The 16,988-nt window shown below is 41.2% G+C and overlaps 1 protein-coding gene across 1 annotated transcript; it reads right to left on the bottom strand.

Annotated features, from left to right (window-relative positions):
* Positions 1 to 451: 451 nt before the first annotated feature.
* On the bottom strand, positions 452 to 16,138 carry LOC142715458 (uncharacterized). Its single transcript, XM_075848666.1, has 4 exons — positions 16,043 to 16,138; positions 14,305 to 14,402; positions 14,036 to 14,150; positions 452 to 2,197 (listed from the first exon to the last, which is right to left on the bottom strand). The coding sequence occupies exons 1-4, from the start codon at positions 16,125 to 16,127 to the stop codon at positions 1,209 to 1,211; spliced, it is 1,287 nt and encodes a 428-aa protein (XP_075704781.1). The 5' UTR covers positions 16,128 to 16,138; the 3' UTR covers positions 452 to 1,208.
* Between the last annotated feature and the right edge of the window lie 850 nt (positions 16,139 to 16,988).

Raw genomic sequence — 16,988 nt, 5'->3', positions numbered from 1 at the left:
CTCTGACTACAGTCATGTAAGGACACCCCGTGTAATTTATTTTTTTTTACAAATGTTGACATGTGTATCTATATTTAAAGGCGTTTTCCACCTTTTGACAACTGATGACCGGACGTACATGCTGGAAGCACTTAGCTCCAGCCACGGAATAGCGGCCGAGCTGCACTATTGGAGCTCTGCACCTATTCAATTGAATAGGAGTGGACCTGCAGTTCTGCAGCACAGTCGCTGTGCTATGTACTGAGCCAACTGCTTCCGGGCTCCATACATAGCATTATGTGCCATAACATCCGATGCCCGCAGGCCACCGGAGCGGCTTATCGGTGCGGGGTCCGGGTATCAGACTTGCACTGATGATATACTGATGACCTATTCAGTGAATAGATCATCAGTTGTCAGAAGGTGGAAAACCCCTTTAATCTTTATTCATACAGTATAAAAAGATAAAAGGTGATAGAATTATTTTTTTAATTCAATTTGCAATAATTTTTTGAACAAAAAAAAACACTTCACGGATATGCCATCTCTTTCTATGGCTCAAATACCTGGTTCTGCCCCTTTGGGAAAAATAACCTTTAGCAGGCTTTTTTTCCTTTATAAGGCCTCATTCACACTTGCATAGTTTGGTTAGTATTTTTGATCCGTATTTGTAAGCCAAAACTGGAAGCGGAACATAAACAGAGAAAAGTATAATGGAAAGATTTACATGTCTTCCATGTTTTGGACCTACTTCTAGTTTTGCAAATGTGAATTAGGTCAAGCGGTTATTTGATTTAAAAGGAAGAACCTGCTAGGTTAAAAAAAAAAAAATCTAGTTACATTATTTCCTCTGCATTAATAATTTTGTACTTTTTGATGGGCTATTGAATTGCTTATTGTATATTTAAAATTGTAACTTTGTTTAGCCAACACATAGATGGGGTACATCTGGACTTTGGAATAGGAACATAGTCTATTTGCATTTATATTAGAACCTGGCCAGGTGGTGTTTTTAATTATTATGTACAATGTTTTGAAAAGTATTTCTACAAATTTTTCTATAATTCAAATAATAAATGAATACAAATTATTTAATATCTCAAAGAGTACCTGCTATGTTTCCGGAGTCTTTTTTCACTAATTTAGCTTTTTCCTAAAACGGCACTTTGCAGGATATCTACTGCAATTTTTGGAATTTCTATTAGATACGGTGTAAACCATTTTTTAGTCTACGAATGTGGCTTCTCTCCTGTGTGAATTCTCTCATGTGTAACTAGCTGTGATCGAACTTTAAAACATTTCCCACATTCTGAACATGAATACGGTTTCTCTCCTATGTGAATTCTCTTATGTGTAATAAGATATGATTTTTGTACAAAACTTTTCCCACATTCTGAACATGAATACGGCTTCTCTCCTGTGTGAATTATTTCATGTGTAACAAGATTTGATTTTCGTGCAAAACATTTCCCACATTCTGAACATAAATATGGCTTCGCTCCAGTATGAATTCTCTCATGTGTAACAAGATTTGATTTTTTTGAAAAACATTTCCTACATTCTGAACATGAATATGGCTGCTCCCCTGTGTGACTTCTCTCATGTATAACAAGATGTGATCTATCTGTAAAACATTTCCCACATTCTGAACATGAATATGGCTTCTCTCCTGTGTGAATTCTCTCATGTGTAACAAGATTTGATTTTCGTGCAAAACATTTCCCACATTCTGAACATGAATACGGCTTCTCTCCTGTGTGACTTCTCTCATGCATAACAAGATGTGATTTGTATGTAAAACATTTCCCACATTCTGAACATGAATATGGCTTCCTTCCTGTGTGACTTCTCTCATGTTTAGCAAGATGTGATTTATCTGTAAAACATTTCTCACATAATGAACATGAATACAACTTCTCCCCTGTGGGAATCCTTTTCTCTGTCAGAAGACCTGAGATTTTTGCGAACGGTTTACCACATTGAAACCTTTTACCCTTTTCCTGAGCTGTACTTGTGGTAATTGTGGTACTGAGCTGTGATTGGTCAGAAGGTTCCTCATGATTAGTGAAATTACATGATAGGTCTTTACTGTGAAGTACTGGATGTACATTAAGGGAAATTAGGTTTTCTCCTGAAGACTGCTGCATGATATCTTCATCTTCTTCTTTACAATTTAGCAATAACGTGAAGCTTCCCTCAGAGTTCTTACTGGGATTTTCTGTTATGATTAAAAATTTGTTTTGTGATTTTGTTTCAAAACAGAAAAGTTAACAAATTTATAACATTCGTATTACGCTGGAAACACACATGCAGTGTTTTGAGCCAAAGTCAGAAGTGGATCAAGCAGGAAGAAGTTTAAGCCGTGCCTTTTGAATCCACGCCTGGCTTCAGCTCAAAAACTGTGTGTGTGATTCCAGCCTTATAACGCTTTGTATAACACTTTAGGATAAATCCATGACAGTCCAGGTTTCTGGTCTACACTCAGTCCTCCACTATTAATTTATTAAATAAACTTGACTTAATAAAACATTTTTTGGGGAAAAGCAGAACCTTGTCTATTCTCTGCCAACACATTTGGCCCTTCAACCCTTTCATGACCAAGGGTCATGAAATTTTCCATTTTTGATATGCACGTTTTTAAACGAGAATACCTTTGGAACCGCTTTTTAATATCACAACCATTTTTACTTTGTTTTTTTACAAGAGTTATGAGGCTTTCATTTTCTAGATAGTTTAATTAATTCAGTGTTTTTAATTCTTACTATGAGCACACAAATCACTAAAAATTTAAAAAAAAAATACTTTTTTGTAAAATATATATATATATATATATATATATATATATATATATAGCCACTGCAGAGCTGTGTAACAATTAGTCCTCTGCTCCCTCCGTCACCCTGGATCGCTGTGGGGGGGGGAGTGAAGAGGGCTATATACACACGACCGTGAAATACAACGAATCAACTGTCAGTTTTTCATGGCTGTTTTGCATCAATATGACTCGATTTCCTGGCCGTCTGACCGTTTTTGCCATCCGTTTTTCATGGCCGTTTAAAAAAAAAAAAAAAAAAAAATGGATGAATTTTATTTGTTAGAGTTTTTTGTCCCAAACCCCTGAAAACACCACAGTGCCCATGTAAATAGTGACGTAATACCACTTTAGATAGTGCCACATCGCCCACATAGTGCCAGTGCCCATAAAGATAGAGCCCACTGTAAATAGTGCCAGTGCCCACATCATGCCAGTTCTCCCTGTAGATAATGCCCACAGTGCCACACAGTGCCCATGTTGATAGCACCAGTGTCCCCTGTAAATAGTGGCAATATAATGCCACAGTAACCATGTCGATAGTGCCACACCCCCTGTATAAAACACCCCACTGTAGATAGCACCACATCGCATGTAAACAGCACCACCCCCTGTAGATAAGACATATACCCCTGTATTTAGCAATATCCTCGCTGCAGATAGCGCCACCCCCCCCCCCCCCGTAAATGGCACCCCTTTCTGTAAATTGCACCACTGTATCCCTCTGGCCTAAGATTCCGCTCCTACAGGAAGCCCCTGATCTCTGTGACACCAGGGGCTACTCCAGTAGCGGAATCCCCGGGTAGAGTGTCAGCCGGGGATTCCGCTCCCAGAGAGGGCCCCTAACGTCACTGTCCAAATGGACAGTGACGTCAGGTGCTCTCTCTAGAAGCGGAATCCCCAGCCAGTGTGATCTGAAGTCAGCACTTTCTACAGTGGGGGGTGTGATGCTATCTACAGCAGGGGGGGGGGTACAATCTAAAGCGGGGATGGAAAGATGGCGGGGGCTCCCTCTAGGAGGGGATTCTGATGCTGGAGGTGCTTAGGTGGTGCTATCTACAGAGCGTTTTGCACTGCCTACAGTTGTGGGGTTGTGGGTGGCACTATCTACAGTGGAGGGTGTATTCCGGGGGTCTCAACACCGGCCGACATGAGAGTGCAGTGCTGCTCACACTGAAGCAGCACTGCACTCATTAAACCCGTTCCAGGCTGTCGACGTTTATACAGGTGCTAACTGCACGGGGCATCGGCAGTTAGAACGTATATAACCGTATGGCAGTCGTGAAGGGGTTAAATACTAATTAGACATACAACATCTTAATTTAATAATGTTAGTCTAATATTGGCCACAGTCTACATTTAAAGGGGTTTTCCGAATCTTTTCCTTTTTTTTTTTTTTAAATCCATGCAACACTTCTATATTAATATATTATTGCACGGTGTATAACGTTTTCTTGTTTAACCCCTTCAGGACTGAGCCTGTTTTGGCCTTCAGGACGAAGCCGATTTTTCAAATCTGACGTGTCACTTTATCTGGTAATAACTCTGGAATGCTTTTAAATATCAAAGTGATTCTGAGATTGTTTTCTCGTGACATATTGTACTTTATGTTAGTAAAAAAAATTTGGTCGATAAATTAAATATTTATTTGTAAAAAACACCAAGATTTGGAGAAAATTAGCAAAAATTTTCATTTTTCTAAATTTAAATGCATCCAGTAAAACAGATAGTAATACCATACAAAATAGTTACTAGTTTACATTTCCCATATGTCTACTTTATGCTTGCATCGTTTTTGGAAGATTCTTTTATTTTTCTAGAACGTTACAAGGCTTAGAACTTTAGCAGCAATTTCTCATATTTTCAAGAATATTTCAAAAGGCTATGTTTTCAGGGACCAGTTCAGTTGTGAAGTGGCTTTGAGGGCCTTATATATTAGAAAGTCCCCATAAATCACCCCATTTTGAAAACTGCACCCCTCAAAGTATTCAAAACAGCATTCAGAAAGTGTTTAAACCCTTTAGGCGTTTCTCAGGAATTAAAGCAAAGTAGAGGTCAAATTTACAAATTTCATTTTTTTTCCCCAAAATTCATTTGTAATACATTGTAATTAATTTTTTTTTTCAAGGTTTTACCTGAGAAATGCAACTCAATATTTACTGCCCAGATTCTGCAGTTTTAAGAAATATCCCACATGTGGCCCTAATTTGCTAATTCACTGAAACACCGGCCTCAAAAGCAAAGGAGCACCTAGAGGATTTTGGGGCCTCCTTTTTTTAGAATATATTTTAGGCACCATGTCAGGTTTGAAGAGGTTATGTGTGGCCAAAACAGTAAAGATCCCCAAAAGTGACCCCATTTTGGAAACTAAACCCCACAAGGAATTTATCTAGGGGTATAGTTAGGATTTTGAACCCACAGTTTTTTTGCAACATTTATTTGAATTAGTATGTAAAGATGAAAATCTGCTTTTTTTCTTAAAAAACAAGGAATAAAAGGAGAAAAAACACACCAACATATGTAAAGCAATTTCTCCCGATTATAGCAATACCCCATATGTGGTAATAAACTGCTGTTTGGACCCACAGCAGGGCTCAGAACTGAAGGTGCACCATTTGGATTTCTGAGTTTGCTGGAATAGTTTTCAGTGCCGTGTTGCGTTTGCAATGCACTGGAGGGATGAAAACAGTGGAAAACCCCCAAAAGTGACCCTATTTTGGAAACTACACCCCTCAAGGAATTTTTCTAGGGGTAAAGTTAGCATTTTGACCCCTCAGTTGTTTTGCTGAATTCATTGGAATTAGTCTGTAAAGGTAAAAATCAACTTTTTTTCTGAAAAAACGTAGCCATTTTTAATTTTTGCAAAGAATAAAAGGAGAAAAAGCACCCCAACATTTGTAAAACAAATTCTCCCGATTACGGAAATATGCCATATGTGGTAATAAACTGCTGTTTGGACCCATGGCAGGGCTTAGAAGGGAAGGAGCGCTAATTGGCTTTTGAAGCTCAAATTTAGCTGAAATGTTTTTTGGGTGTCATGTCTCATTTGCAAACCCCACAGAGGGACCACACAGTGGAAGCCCCCAAAAGTAACCCCATTTGGGAAACTACACCACTTAAGGAATCTATCTAGGGGTATAGTGAGCATTTAGACCCCACACGTCTTTTGCAGAATTTATTAGAATTAGGGCGTGAAAATTAATATCAACATTGTTTCCACTAAAATGTTGCATTTTTTCAATTTCACAAAGGAGAAAAAGAACCCCAACATCTGTAAAGCAATTTCTCCCGAGTACGGCAATACCCCACATGTGGTCATAACTGTTTTTTCATTAGAAATTAACCCTTTCCGAACTGATCCACGTTTTGCTTTTTCTTTTTTCCTCCCCACTTTCCGAGAGCCACAACTTTTTTATTTTTCCGTCAATAGAGTGGTGTGAGGGCTGTAGTTTTTATTGGTACCATTTCTTGGTACATAAGACTTTTTGAGCACTTGTTATTAAATTTTTTGGTCGAGCCAAGGTGGCCAAAAAACTGCAATTTTGCAGTTTAAAATTCTTTATTTTTAACAGCGTTCACCGTGCGAATTCAATAATGGTATATTGTAATAGTTTGGACTTTTACGGACGCAGCGATACCAATTTTGTGTATTTTTTTACATTACTTTAGAGAAAAAATGTGAAAAGGGTTTCTTTTTGGACTTTAAATATTTATTACATTTTGTCTACTAATAATAACTATTTACTTTTGTTTTTACACATTTTGTTAGTCCCCCTAGGAGACTTGAATCAGCGATCGTTAGATCACTGGTAGAATACACTGCAATACTAATGTATTGCAGTATATTGTCATTTTTACAAGCTCCTGTAACAGCGCGTTCGATTTGTTTCTGTCCGTTAGTCCCGGGTATCAGCTGTAATACACAGCTGACACCCGCAGCGTATGGCGCAGGCTCAGCGCGTGACATGCTCCATATATCACCCCCCACACCACGACATGCTATTAAGTCATGGTGCGCGAAGGGTTGAATGCGCAGCGGATGGTGCAGAGTGAAAATGAACATTTTCCACTGATGTGCCATTTTAGTGCACTATATGTTGTGCCCAGTTTGTGCCACAAATACCTCATAAAATATTAACCGGGTTCTCCCGGGTATGGCAATGCCATATCTGTGCACGTAAACTGCTGTTTGGGCACGCTGTAGGACTCAGAAGGGAGGGAGCGCCATTTGGCTTTTGGAGCGCAGATTTTGCTTGGTAGTAGCACTGGCGTTTAGCTGGTATTTCAGTTTATAATGTGGGGGTACATGTAGGCTGGGCAGAGTACATCAGGGGCATAATAAGAGGGTATAATAATGGGGTAAATAAATAATAATCCGCAGATATGTTGCCAGTGTCACACTTATAAATGGCACCCGATCCTATCCGCTTTTGGAACACTGCACATTTTGCATCGCCATAATTTTTATTCCATTTTTCGGCAAGCAAGATGACGATTATATTTTATTCTGCGGTTCGGTACAATTACGCCGATACCATATGTATATAGGTTTTATTATTTTTTGTGCCACCATATTCTGAGAGCCATAACTTTTTTATTTTTCAGTCAAAAAAGCTGTGATGGGGCTTGTTATTTTCGTGACGGGTTGTAGTTTGTATCGGTACTATTTTGGCGTACATGCGACTTTTTGATCACTTTTTATTGTAGATTTTGGGAGGGGTGGTGACCAAAAAATAGTGATTCTTGCATTGTTTTTGTTTATTTTTTTTGCGGTGTTCACCGGGCGGGAAAAATAATATTATAGTTTTATAGTTGGGGTTGTTACGAATGCGGTGATACCAAATATGTGTACTTTTTTTTTTACGTGTTCATTTTTTTCCTATAATAAAAGACTTACTATAGGAAAAAAAGCAGTTCTTGTTTATGTCACTTATAACTTTTATTTTTACACTTTTTTTAAAACATTTTTATTCTTTTTTTACTTGTCCCACTAGGGGACACTTAGACTTGCAGCTCTGATCGCTGCTGGAATACATTACACTACCTACGTAGTGTAATGCATTCCAACTGCAATTGTGACGTGACAGTCACACTGACAGGAAGCCTATGACGACCCCCCTCCGGCTGGTCCTCATAGGCTTCTGTACATGGCAGCCTGGAAGTCATCGTCTGGCGTCCGGTTGCCATCGCCAGCCGCCGTGATTTCACGTGGGGGCTGCCGATCGGCGCTAAACTTAATTGTGGCGATCAAAATCGAACTGCGCAATTAAGGGGTTAACTGCCGAAATCAGCGGCGATGGGCCACTGATTGGCAACGGGGAATGCAGCGCAGACACCCTGCACAGTTAACCGCCGCTGCAGTGTAGCGCCGCGCTGCGGTTAGCGGTCAAAGCACTGACTTAACTACACGTCGAGGTGTGCAAAGTTACTGCTCACCTCGACGTGCATTAACGGCAAGGTGCGGGAAGGGGTTAAAAGACATATGTTTTTTTGGTTCCGGAAAACCCCTTTAATAAGATAATGTGTCATGAGACAAAGCACACATCTCAGGATGAATTCACGAACATGATAATGAGGTCTGTATAAACGAATTTATATCATCTTTGGGATGTAGTGGAATAGACAGAGTGAAGTTATCAATCAGAATCTGTAATAAAGGTTTAAGGTACCGTTTATATAATTTCACTCAGAATTCAGGCTGTGCTAAGGGGAAAGAGGGTCCTATCAAGTACTAATAAGGTGGAACTAATGAAGTGGCCTCCTTCAAGTTTTAGCCATGTGACAATTCAATATCAAATTATTTTTCTATTCCTCTGCCAACCTATATTTATTTGGTCCTGTTTTTCTCACAACATATAGGGCTTCGATCTTGTGTTATAAAATAAGTGATATATTTAACTCTGATGGAGTGGGAGAGGCGTAAAGGGTAAAACTCTGCAGAGATAGGTGTGGACAACCAGAACGTTCATAGTCTATGGGCAGACAGCAACTGGGTAAAATAGGTGCTTCCTAATAATCATGGATCTGTTTGTTTTTTAATCCAATATAAAAATACACAAAACAACCCCACATCTTTAACCCCTTCCCGACATCCGCCGTATATATACGGCGCACGCCGGGTGGGGGAATATGGCGCGGGCTCACGGGCTGAGTCCGCTCCATAGAGCGAGTGTGTCGGCTGTGTGTTACAGCCGACACTTCCGGGTTACGAGCGGGATCGCGTTTTAGCGCGATCCCGCTTGTTTAACCCGTTAAATGCCGCGTTCAATAGAGATCGCGGCATTTATATTACTAAAAACAGGGGGGCGACCCCCTGTAACTTCTCAATGCCCCCCCCCGCGGAGAGATCGGGGGGAGACGTTGGTTCACACGGCTGCCTGGGGGCCTGACGAAGTCCCCCAGGTCCGTCATCTTGGTACTCCTATGAAGCTCTGCCTCCGGCAGGGCTTCATAGGAGACTGTTAGAATCACGATATACTGCAATACATTAACGATCGCTGGTTACACTAACGATCGCTGGTTGAAGTCCCCTAGGGGTACTAATAAAAAATGTAAAAATGTGTTAAATAAAGTTTGTTTTTGTTTGTGTAAAAAAAAATTACAAATTAAAAGTTAAAAAAAAACCTTTTCCCATTTTCCCCCTAGAGCATAGTAAAAAAACTTAAATAAACATAATTGGTATCGCCGCGTCCGTAAAAGTCTGAACTATCACAATATATCATTATTTAACCCGCACGGTGAACGCCGTAAAAAAAAAAAAAATTGTAAACGCCAGAATCTCTATTTTTTGTTCACCTAATCTCCCACAAAAAATGAAATAAAAAGTGATAAAACCGTCACATTTACACCAAAATGGTATTATTAAAAACTACAGCTTATCCCGCAAAAAAAATAAGCCCTTATACCACTTAATCAACGGAAAAATAAAAAAAGTTATGGCTCTCGGAATTTGGCGAAACAAAATTAATTTTCTTTTTTACACTTAGGTTTTTACTTGTAAAAGTAGTAAAATATAGAAAAAAACTACACATGTTTGGTATCGGCATAATCGTATTGACCCATAGAATAAAATTAACATGTTGTTTTAATTGTACAGTAAATTCCATAAAAATGGCGCGCAAAAAAACCATGGAGGAATTGCTGTTTTTTTCATTTTCTACCCCACAAATAATTTTTTGCCCGTTTCCTAGTACATTATATGGCAAAGTAAATGGTGCTACGAAAAACTACAACTCGTCCCGCAAAAATCAAGCCATCATAGTACTATATCGATGGATAAATAAAGGCGTTATGGCCTTTGGAAGGTGGGGAGGAAAAAACGAAAATGAAAATCTGAAAAAGGGCTGCGGCGTGTAAGGGTTAAACTCCTTAAAGACCCTTAAAGCTTATCAAATATTTAGACGACTTTTCAGAATAATCTGTCATATGTGTGTACAGGAGGCATAACACTATTTCTGGCATTATTTGACTTGTATATGGCATTTTCTTTTTAGCAGTTTTCCCTCTGCAGGTTCTACCTATAATTCTCAGTTTTCCCTGAGGTAGTGGGTGTCTTCTATACACTGCACACAGAACAGAGAGCCGTCCTGATCCACTATCTCTCTGTAGTGCACCCTTAGAAGAAGCAGGAGCATGGATCACTTCATACAGAAGGAAGGAGGAGTGTACAGAAACATCCAGCACTGGCTTGACATATAACTCTTACCAGCAGCCTATGTCTACTCTCGTAATAACACATTGGTTTTTTTTTTAGTAAGTATTCTTACCCTTTCTATTTGTCTATTCACCCTCCCCACTAGTTTTCCCTTCCCTGTTAGATTTTTATCCCACCCACCAGCTTTCTCTGCGTGTGGCCACAGAATCACGTGATCACACCTAAACTAGCTAATGTAATCGCCATCATCCCTGAATATATGTAATCCCCATCATCACTGTAGATACCATCGAGGCGGGCACTGAGGAATAACATGAACGTCAAGAAAATGGTGCTGACATTGAGACATAAGCAAATAATGAACGGGGCGGGCATTGAGGAGGCTGTGGACCAATAGGATGCCACAAACCCGGGTATACATCAGAAGTCCCAGGTTTGAGGCATGCTATTGGTCCACAGCCTCCTCAATGCCCGCCCCGTTCAATTCTTTGCTTATGCCTCAATACCCACCACATTTTCTTCACATTCATGCTATTCCTCAGTGATTGTGCACTGCCCGAACTGAAAAATGTAGAGTCCCTGGTAAACTAGAACTATAATGAGGATCTTTCCTCTCAGCTGTTATTATTAGGGGATTTGTAATGGAAGAACCAAATAAATGACAAAGTACAAAAGCAATCACCAAAATGTATGTGTTTTTAATATCGATTGATTCCTAAAATGATGCTTAACCGTTTGAGAACTGCCCACTGTGTGTATATATCTAATAAGCTTGCTAGCCAAGCCATTGGGCAACTGGATGTCGGAGACTGCCAGAAACCCTGGAGAGAAGACAAAAGTGTTTTTTACAACTTCTGTCTTCTCTGTACTCACGTACACATCACTTAATCAGCGCTGTGTATAGAATAGAGGTCGCTGCCTCTATTGGCCCTGGTGGTGATGTGACTGGTTACATGATTGCCGAGATGATGGTAGAAGGAGGCTGCTGCTGGGTCTGACTGAACCCAGCACAGCCCTATCAGTGACGATAGATACTACAAGGGTATGTTCACACAGGGCAGATACGCTGCACAAAAGCACAGAGTGTATCCACCCTGTGTGCCGAATTCCGGCCGAAAACCGCACCATATTGTGGTGCAGTTTTTCGGCAAAAATGTCCGCTGCGGAAAACTGCACTGAACCAAAGACACATACTTACCACGGCGAAGCGTCCCTCCAACGTCCTGCAGCTCTGGGATAACGATTCATCCCATGTGACCGCTGCAGCCAGTGATTGGCTGCAGCGGTCACATGGGTTGAAACTTCATCCCAGGAGGCCGGCCTGGACAAAGAAACAGACTTCTGGTTGAAAAAATGCAATATCTGCTATTTGTTGTGGGTTTTACCTCCTCGATGAATTCAATGTGAACAACCCGGAAAACAAATAAGCAGCATTTACACAAATACAATAGAGATGCTGTGGGAAAAAACGAAGGTCAATTTCTTAGCGTTTTTTCCGCTCATCATTTACGCAGATCAGTTCAGACCTCATCCACTTTGCTGCTACTGTATTATGCTAGATCTGTTGTGGAAAATCCACAGTATCTACGCTACGTGTGAACTCACCCTAACAGAGAAGTCTGATTCCGCTCGTTTAACCCTTAGATGCCGCATTCAATAGAGACATGTAAGCCGTTAGAAAAAGGGGGTGGGCCCCCTTCGACAACACTTTGCCCCCTCCACCCGCAATGCCGATGGTGGTCATGGCAGCCTAGGGGCCTAATGAGGTCTGCCATCTTTCTGCTCTTTGGCAGGGCTCAGATAGTAGGCAGTAAAAAATGCAGTATACAGCAATACATAAATATTGCAGTATATTCTACAAATCCCCTAGGGACATTACTAAAAAGCGAAATAAAGTCTTCAAAATACTCAGATTCTATTTTTTAATAGTAGTAATATATATATTTATTATCGCCGTAATCGTATTGACCCGAGGAATAAAGAGAACATGTTGTTTTTACCGCATGGTGAACACCATAAAAACAAAACCCCATAAAAATGTGTTTTTCCCCCATTTCAGCCCACGATTAAATTTATTCCAGTTTCCAGTTCATTATTTGGTACAAAAAATTGGGCCTTCTAAACTACAACTCGCCCCACAAAAATCGAGCCCATAGTACTATATAGACAGAACAATAAAAAAAGTTATGGCCGGGTGGGGAGGAAAAAACAAATAAAAAAAAGAAAAATGGCTGCGGCGGAAAGGGGTTAATACAAACCGAAGATATAACCGGCATTACTACATGGGGCCGTTAACCCCGAATGACCAGCTATTTTTTTTTTTTTTTCATTTTTGCCTCTCATTGACGTAGGTGTATGAGGCCTTGTTTTATGCGAGAGAAGTTAAAACAAATTTTGCGCATTTTCGGTGTTGAAAAAAGTTACAAGCTACAGCATATATTTTTTCAGATAAAATATAGGAAAAAGCGATTTTCAGCACTTTGTTTTGTTTATTTTTTATCCCGTTCACGTTTCACGCTAAAAAATCTGTAAATTAATTCTTCAGGTTATTACGGTCATGTAGATACCTAATATGTGTAGGATGTTTATATTTATGTAATGTACGTATGGACAATAAAATGCATTTTATGCTAAATAAAGACAGTTTTTTTAGTTTTTTTAATATTTTATTTTTAATCCCATGAAGGGATAACGTTATTTACAACTTTATTTTTAACTTATATTATTCTGTGTCACTAGGACATCCCATAGTGTGCCCTAACAGAAGGAAAACTGAACAGACACCACTGGCGTCCTTTCTAGGTCCCCAGAGATGACTGCAGAGGGTTCCCTAGTCTCTGATCACATCACTCATCAGGGACTGGAGAACCCCTCAATATATATAGGGACCCACATCATTCCTGTATATAGCAGCCCGCCTTCATCCGTGTATATAACCCCCATCAACCCCGTATACAATTCTAATCATCTGGTTATATACCATTGGGGCAGGCACTGTTTGCTCGCCAACACAATGGGCATTGAGGCAAAAAAAAAAAAAAGTAAATAGGGCAGGCATTGAGGGCACCGTGAACCAATAGGATGCCTGAAACTCCGTTATATGACAGAAGTCCATTGAATCTGAAAATATGCGCCGAGCCACATAGACCGGAGGAGCAGAGGGATCTCCTCCACTTGTTGGAATGGGGTATGTATTTTATTATTTTTATTAGGCACTATTGGTGCTGTATGGGACATTATACTGCATGGGGGCAGCTATGGGGCATTATACTGTGTGAGGGGCAGTGTCGGGGGATATATAACAAATGTACATTAATCGTAATCGAGGTTACGTGTTCAATTAATCGTGATTTTGATTTTAGTCATAATCGCCCAGCCCTAGCTGGTGACCCCCAAAATCTGATACTAAGCCTAGTGCATGACCGGAGTCATAGATCACCTTGTAGAGAACTTCTATGTGCAGTCACAGCTCCCTCAGGTCCTGCACTATGTATAACACATTGTCTGACGTGTTACTGTAATGTAGAACTAAGGAGGAACCCCACCTTACCAAACCTCCCAATTCACTTTCTAATATCATTATTACGGACCTGTGGTAACACCTCCTGGAATTTCCTCCTCCACTTCACTCTTACACGGTGTATCGCCCCTCACCCGCTCTTCTTCTTCTTCATCCTCCGCTTTATTATTAGTGAGATCTTCCCCCTGATTTCACATATGTAACAATTCAGTACAATACAGCAGAGAGTGCGAAGCATCTAACAGATCAACATAAGAAACCACCAAAATCTATGACCGCAGGACCAAAAAGCTCCACACCCCCCTATATAGATCTGATATAGGGCTCAGCTTCATCTACCTGATGATTCTCTGGGACATTGTGATTTTCCTCTGGACAGTCCTGGGAATACAGAGGACTGGGACTTCTCTCTGGTGGATTTCTCCTACTGGATCCATCTGTAGGAAACACACAGTGACTGAATACATGACTACTGTATATCTGTCTATATATCAGACGCTTCTCTCTACACTTCTATGTTTACTGATCAGAGCCGAGATTACAATGTTGACGTCCCCACTACCAGTGTCGAGGTCCCTGTGCCTTGAATGTCCCTGACTTAAAGTGGCCTACCATAGTAGATGGTCGGGTGTCAACGGCTCCCTGCTCTGCCTTAGTATAAAATTGTTTCCTTGACCTGAGGAAAAGCAAGTTTGATCCATGGAGGCCGCACCTCACAACTTACAGGACTTGAAGGATCTTCTCCGAAGGTCATGGGGTCAGATACCACAGGAAGCTTCAGAGGTCTTGTGGAGTCCGTGCCTCAATGGGTCAGAGCTGTTTTGGCGGCGCCTACACAATATTAGGCAGGTGGTTTTAATGTTATAGCTGATTAGTGTAGATCTTAGTTTTGTGAACTACTAGTCTAAAGCCGATCATACAGTCTAGATAGCCGCCAGGTGAACCATCGTTCCTCCCCTCCTCCATATACATGAACGCTCGGTCAGTGTGTATGTGTTTTCAATAGGGAGAAGGGGGAAAGCCGCCACCAGACTCCTCTGATAGTGACTTATCTACTAATAAAAGAATCGGGAATATTGAAAATCCACAGCCCGATCCTTCTTTCTCCTGACGTCCGGGGAGAGTTGGGGAGTCGCCATATACATTAGAAAGTCAGCAGGTCTGGCCGACATACATCTAATGTGTATGACCAGCTTAGCACACTGGTGGAGATTGATGACTGGCAGGAACATACACCTGGTACGACTGCCCATACTCCACACTACAGATGAGCGGCATGTCACTGAAAATGATTTTCCCTCCCCACAAGTGTGCACAGATGTGTAAAGTAATGGCCCCCACATCACAGATCTCCAGCAGCTGATCTCAATGTCTGTGGGGGGCTGATATTAACCCCTTCCAGCATTGCTCCTTACATGTTCTGCACGGACAGGAGGTAAAGCAAGGAACGTGTGTTTGGAGCTCCGGCATCGGCCCCATCAGAAACGTCTGTCACACCCTCCGATATTATCAGCAGGACCACAAAGGAAAAGATGTCAATCATTCTGTGTGGAGGGGGGATGCAGGACTCACAGGCTCTCTCTAGGAGTCCTGGCAGCATTTAGAAGGGAAACTGTCAGTAGGTTTGGCGCCACTAAACCCCCAGCATGTCATTATGTAGATGGAGTTTAGTGTTCCAAACCTGCCCAGGTCAAAACCCTCAGTTTCAGCAAAAAGAACTTACAAGTTACTGAGAAGAGTCCAGCGGGAATGAGAGCATGAACATTACACACATGAAGCCGAGGACGGTGCACCTCGCCTTACTGCGCTCGTACAGTGTGCTGCTCTGGGCTTCATTTGTGGCAAAGACAAAATCTGTCTGGTGAATGGAGCGCTCTGGATTTATTGGACATATACAGGAAACATAAGGATCTAACGTGATGTGAAAAGAGCAGAAATTGTGGAGCTGCTACATTACATGTCATTGTACACACGTGTATATGTACTGCACATGACGGTGTTAAGACTTCAGCATGGCCGCCAGTCCAGCCTGTGCCCCCAGTAATGCCAATATATATATATATCTATATCTTCATACCTTGTGATGTGCGCGGCCGGTAGTCCTCCATCATGACCTCCTCGTACAGATCCTTGTGTCCTTCTAGATACTCCCACTCCTCCATGGAGAAATAGACAGTGACATCCTGACACCTTATAGGAACCTGACACACACAATGATACAGTCATCACCCAGACACCTCCAGTGCTGTTACTGTAGAATTTCCCAGCATTCCCAGCAGTGTCACCTCTCCAGTCAGCAGCTCAGTCATCTTGTAGATCAGTTCTAAGATCTTCTTCTCATGGATCCGGGAGTGAGGGGGAGGCTCTGTGATGGGGATCTGACTACTGCTCCATCCTCCTGACTCATGGATGATGGGAGTCATACAGTGACCCAATGTCTTCTTCACTAGTGTGTACTCCTGTGTATGGAGAGAGACACTTAGAGAACTGAACACAGTATTCCCCCCTCAGTAGAGAGAGGGAGATTGTGACCCCGCTGTATAGAGCTCTAGTGACCCCACATCTGTAATACTGGAGACCTCACCTACAAAAAGACATTGAGAAAATAGAACGAGGCCAAAACTAAAAAGTAATAATATTGGGGGGACTAGATGGACCATGTGTTCTCCTCCTGCCATCATCTTCTATGTTTCTATATAGAGGTCATCCTGATCCTCCTGGTTCCTTGTCATTCTCATTGCTCTACAACATTACTATTGCTGCATTGGTGACATGACACATAACTGACCATATTGGTGACTGATCTTCAGCTTTTCTGATGGTGGCTTCTTGACGTCACTTGGAAGGTCTGGATGCTGTTATACAGGACACTGGATTCTTCCTATTACTTCCTATTATGTATTGTCCCTTCCCTATGTGTGACTTGTTCTATCATGTAGAAAAGTTTACCTCTCCACTCAACAGGTAGATGATCTCCAAGGTGAAGTCTAATATTCTTCTGCTCGTCTCATTCCTGTCCTTCT

Source organism: Rhinoderma darwinii, unplaced genomic scaffold (genome assembly GCF_050947455.1).
Source record: "Rhinoderma darwinii isolate aRhiDar2 unplaced genomic scaffold, aRhiDar2.hap1 Scaffold_4437, whole genome shotgun sequence".
Classification (NCBI taxonomy): Eukaryota; Metazoa; Chordata; class Amphibia; order Anura; family Rhinodermatidae; genus Rhinoderma; species Rhinoderma darwinii.
Note: the sequence above shows the minus strand (reverse complement) of the source record. Positions and strands in the feature narration are given on the sequence as shown.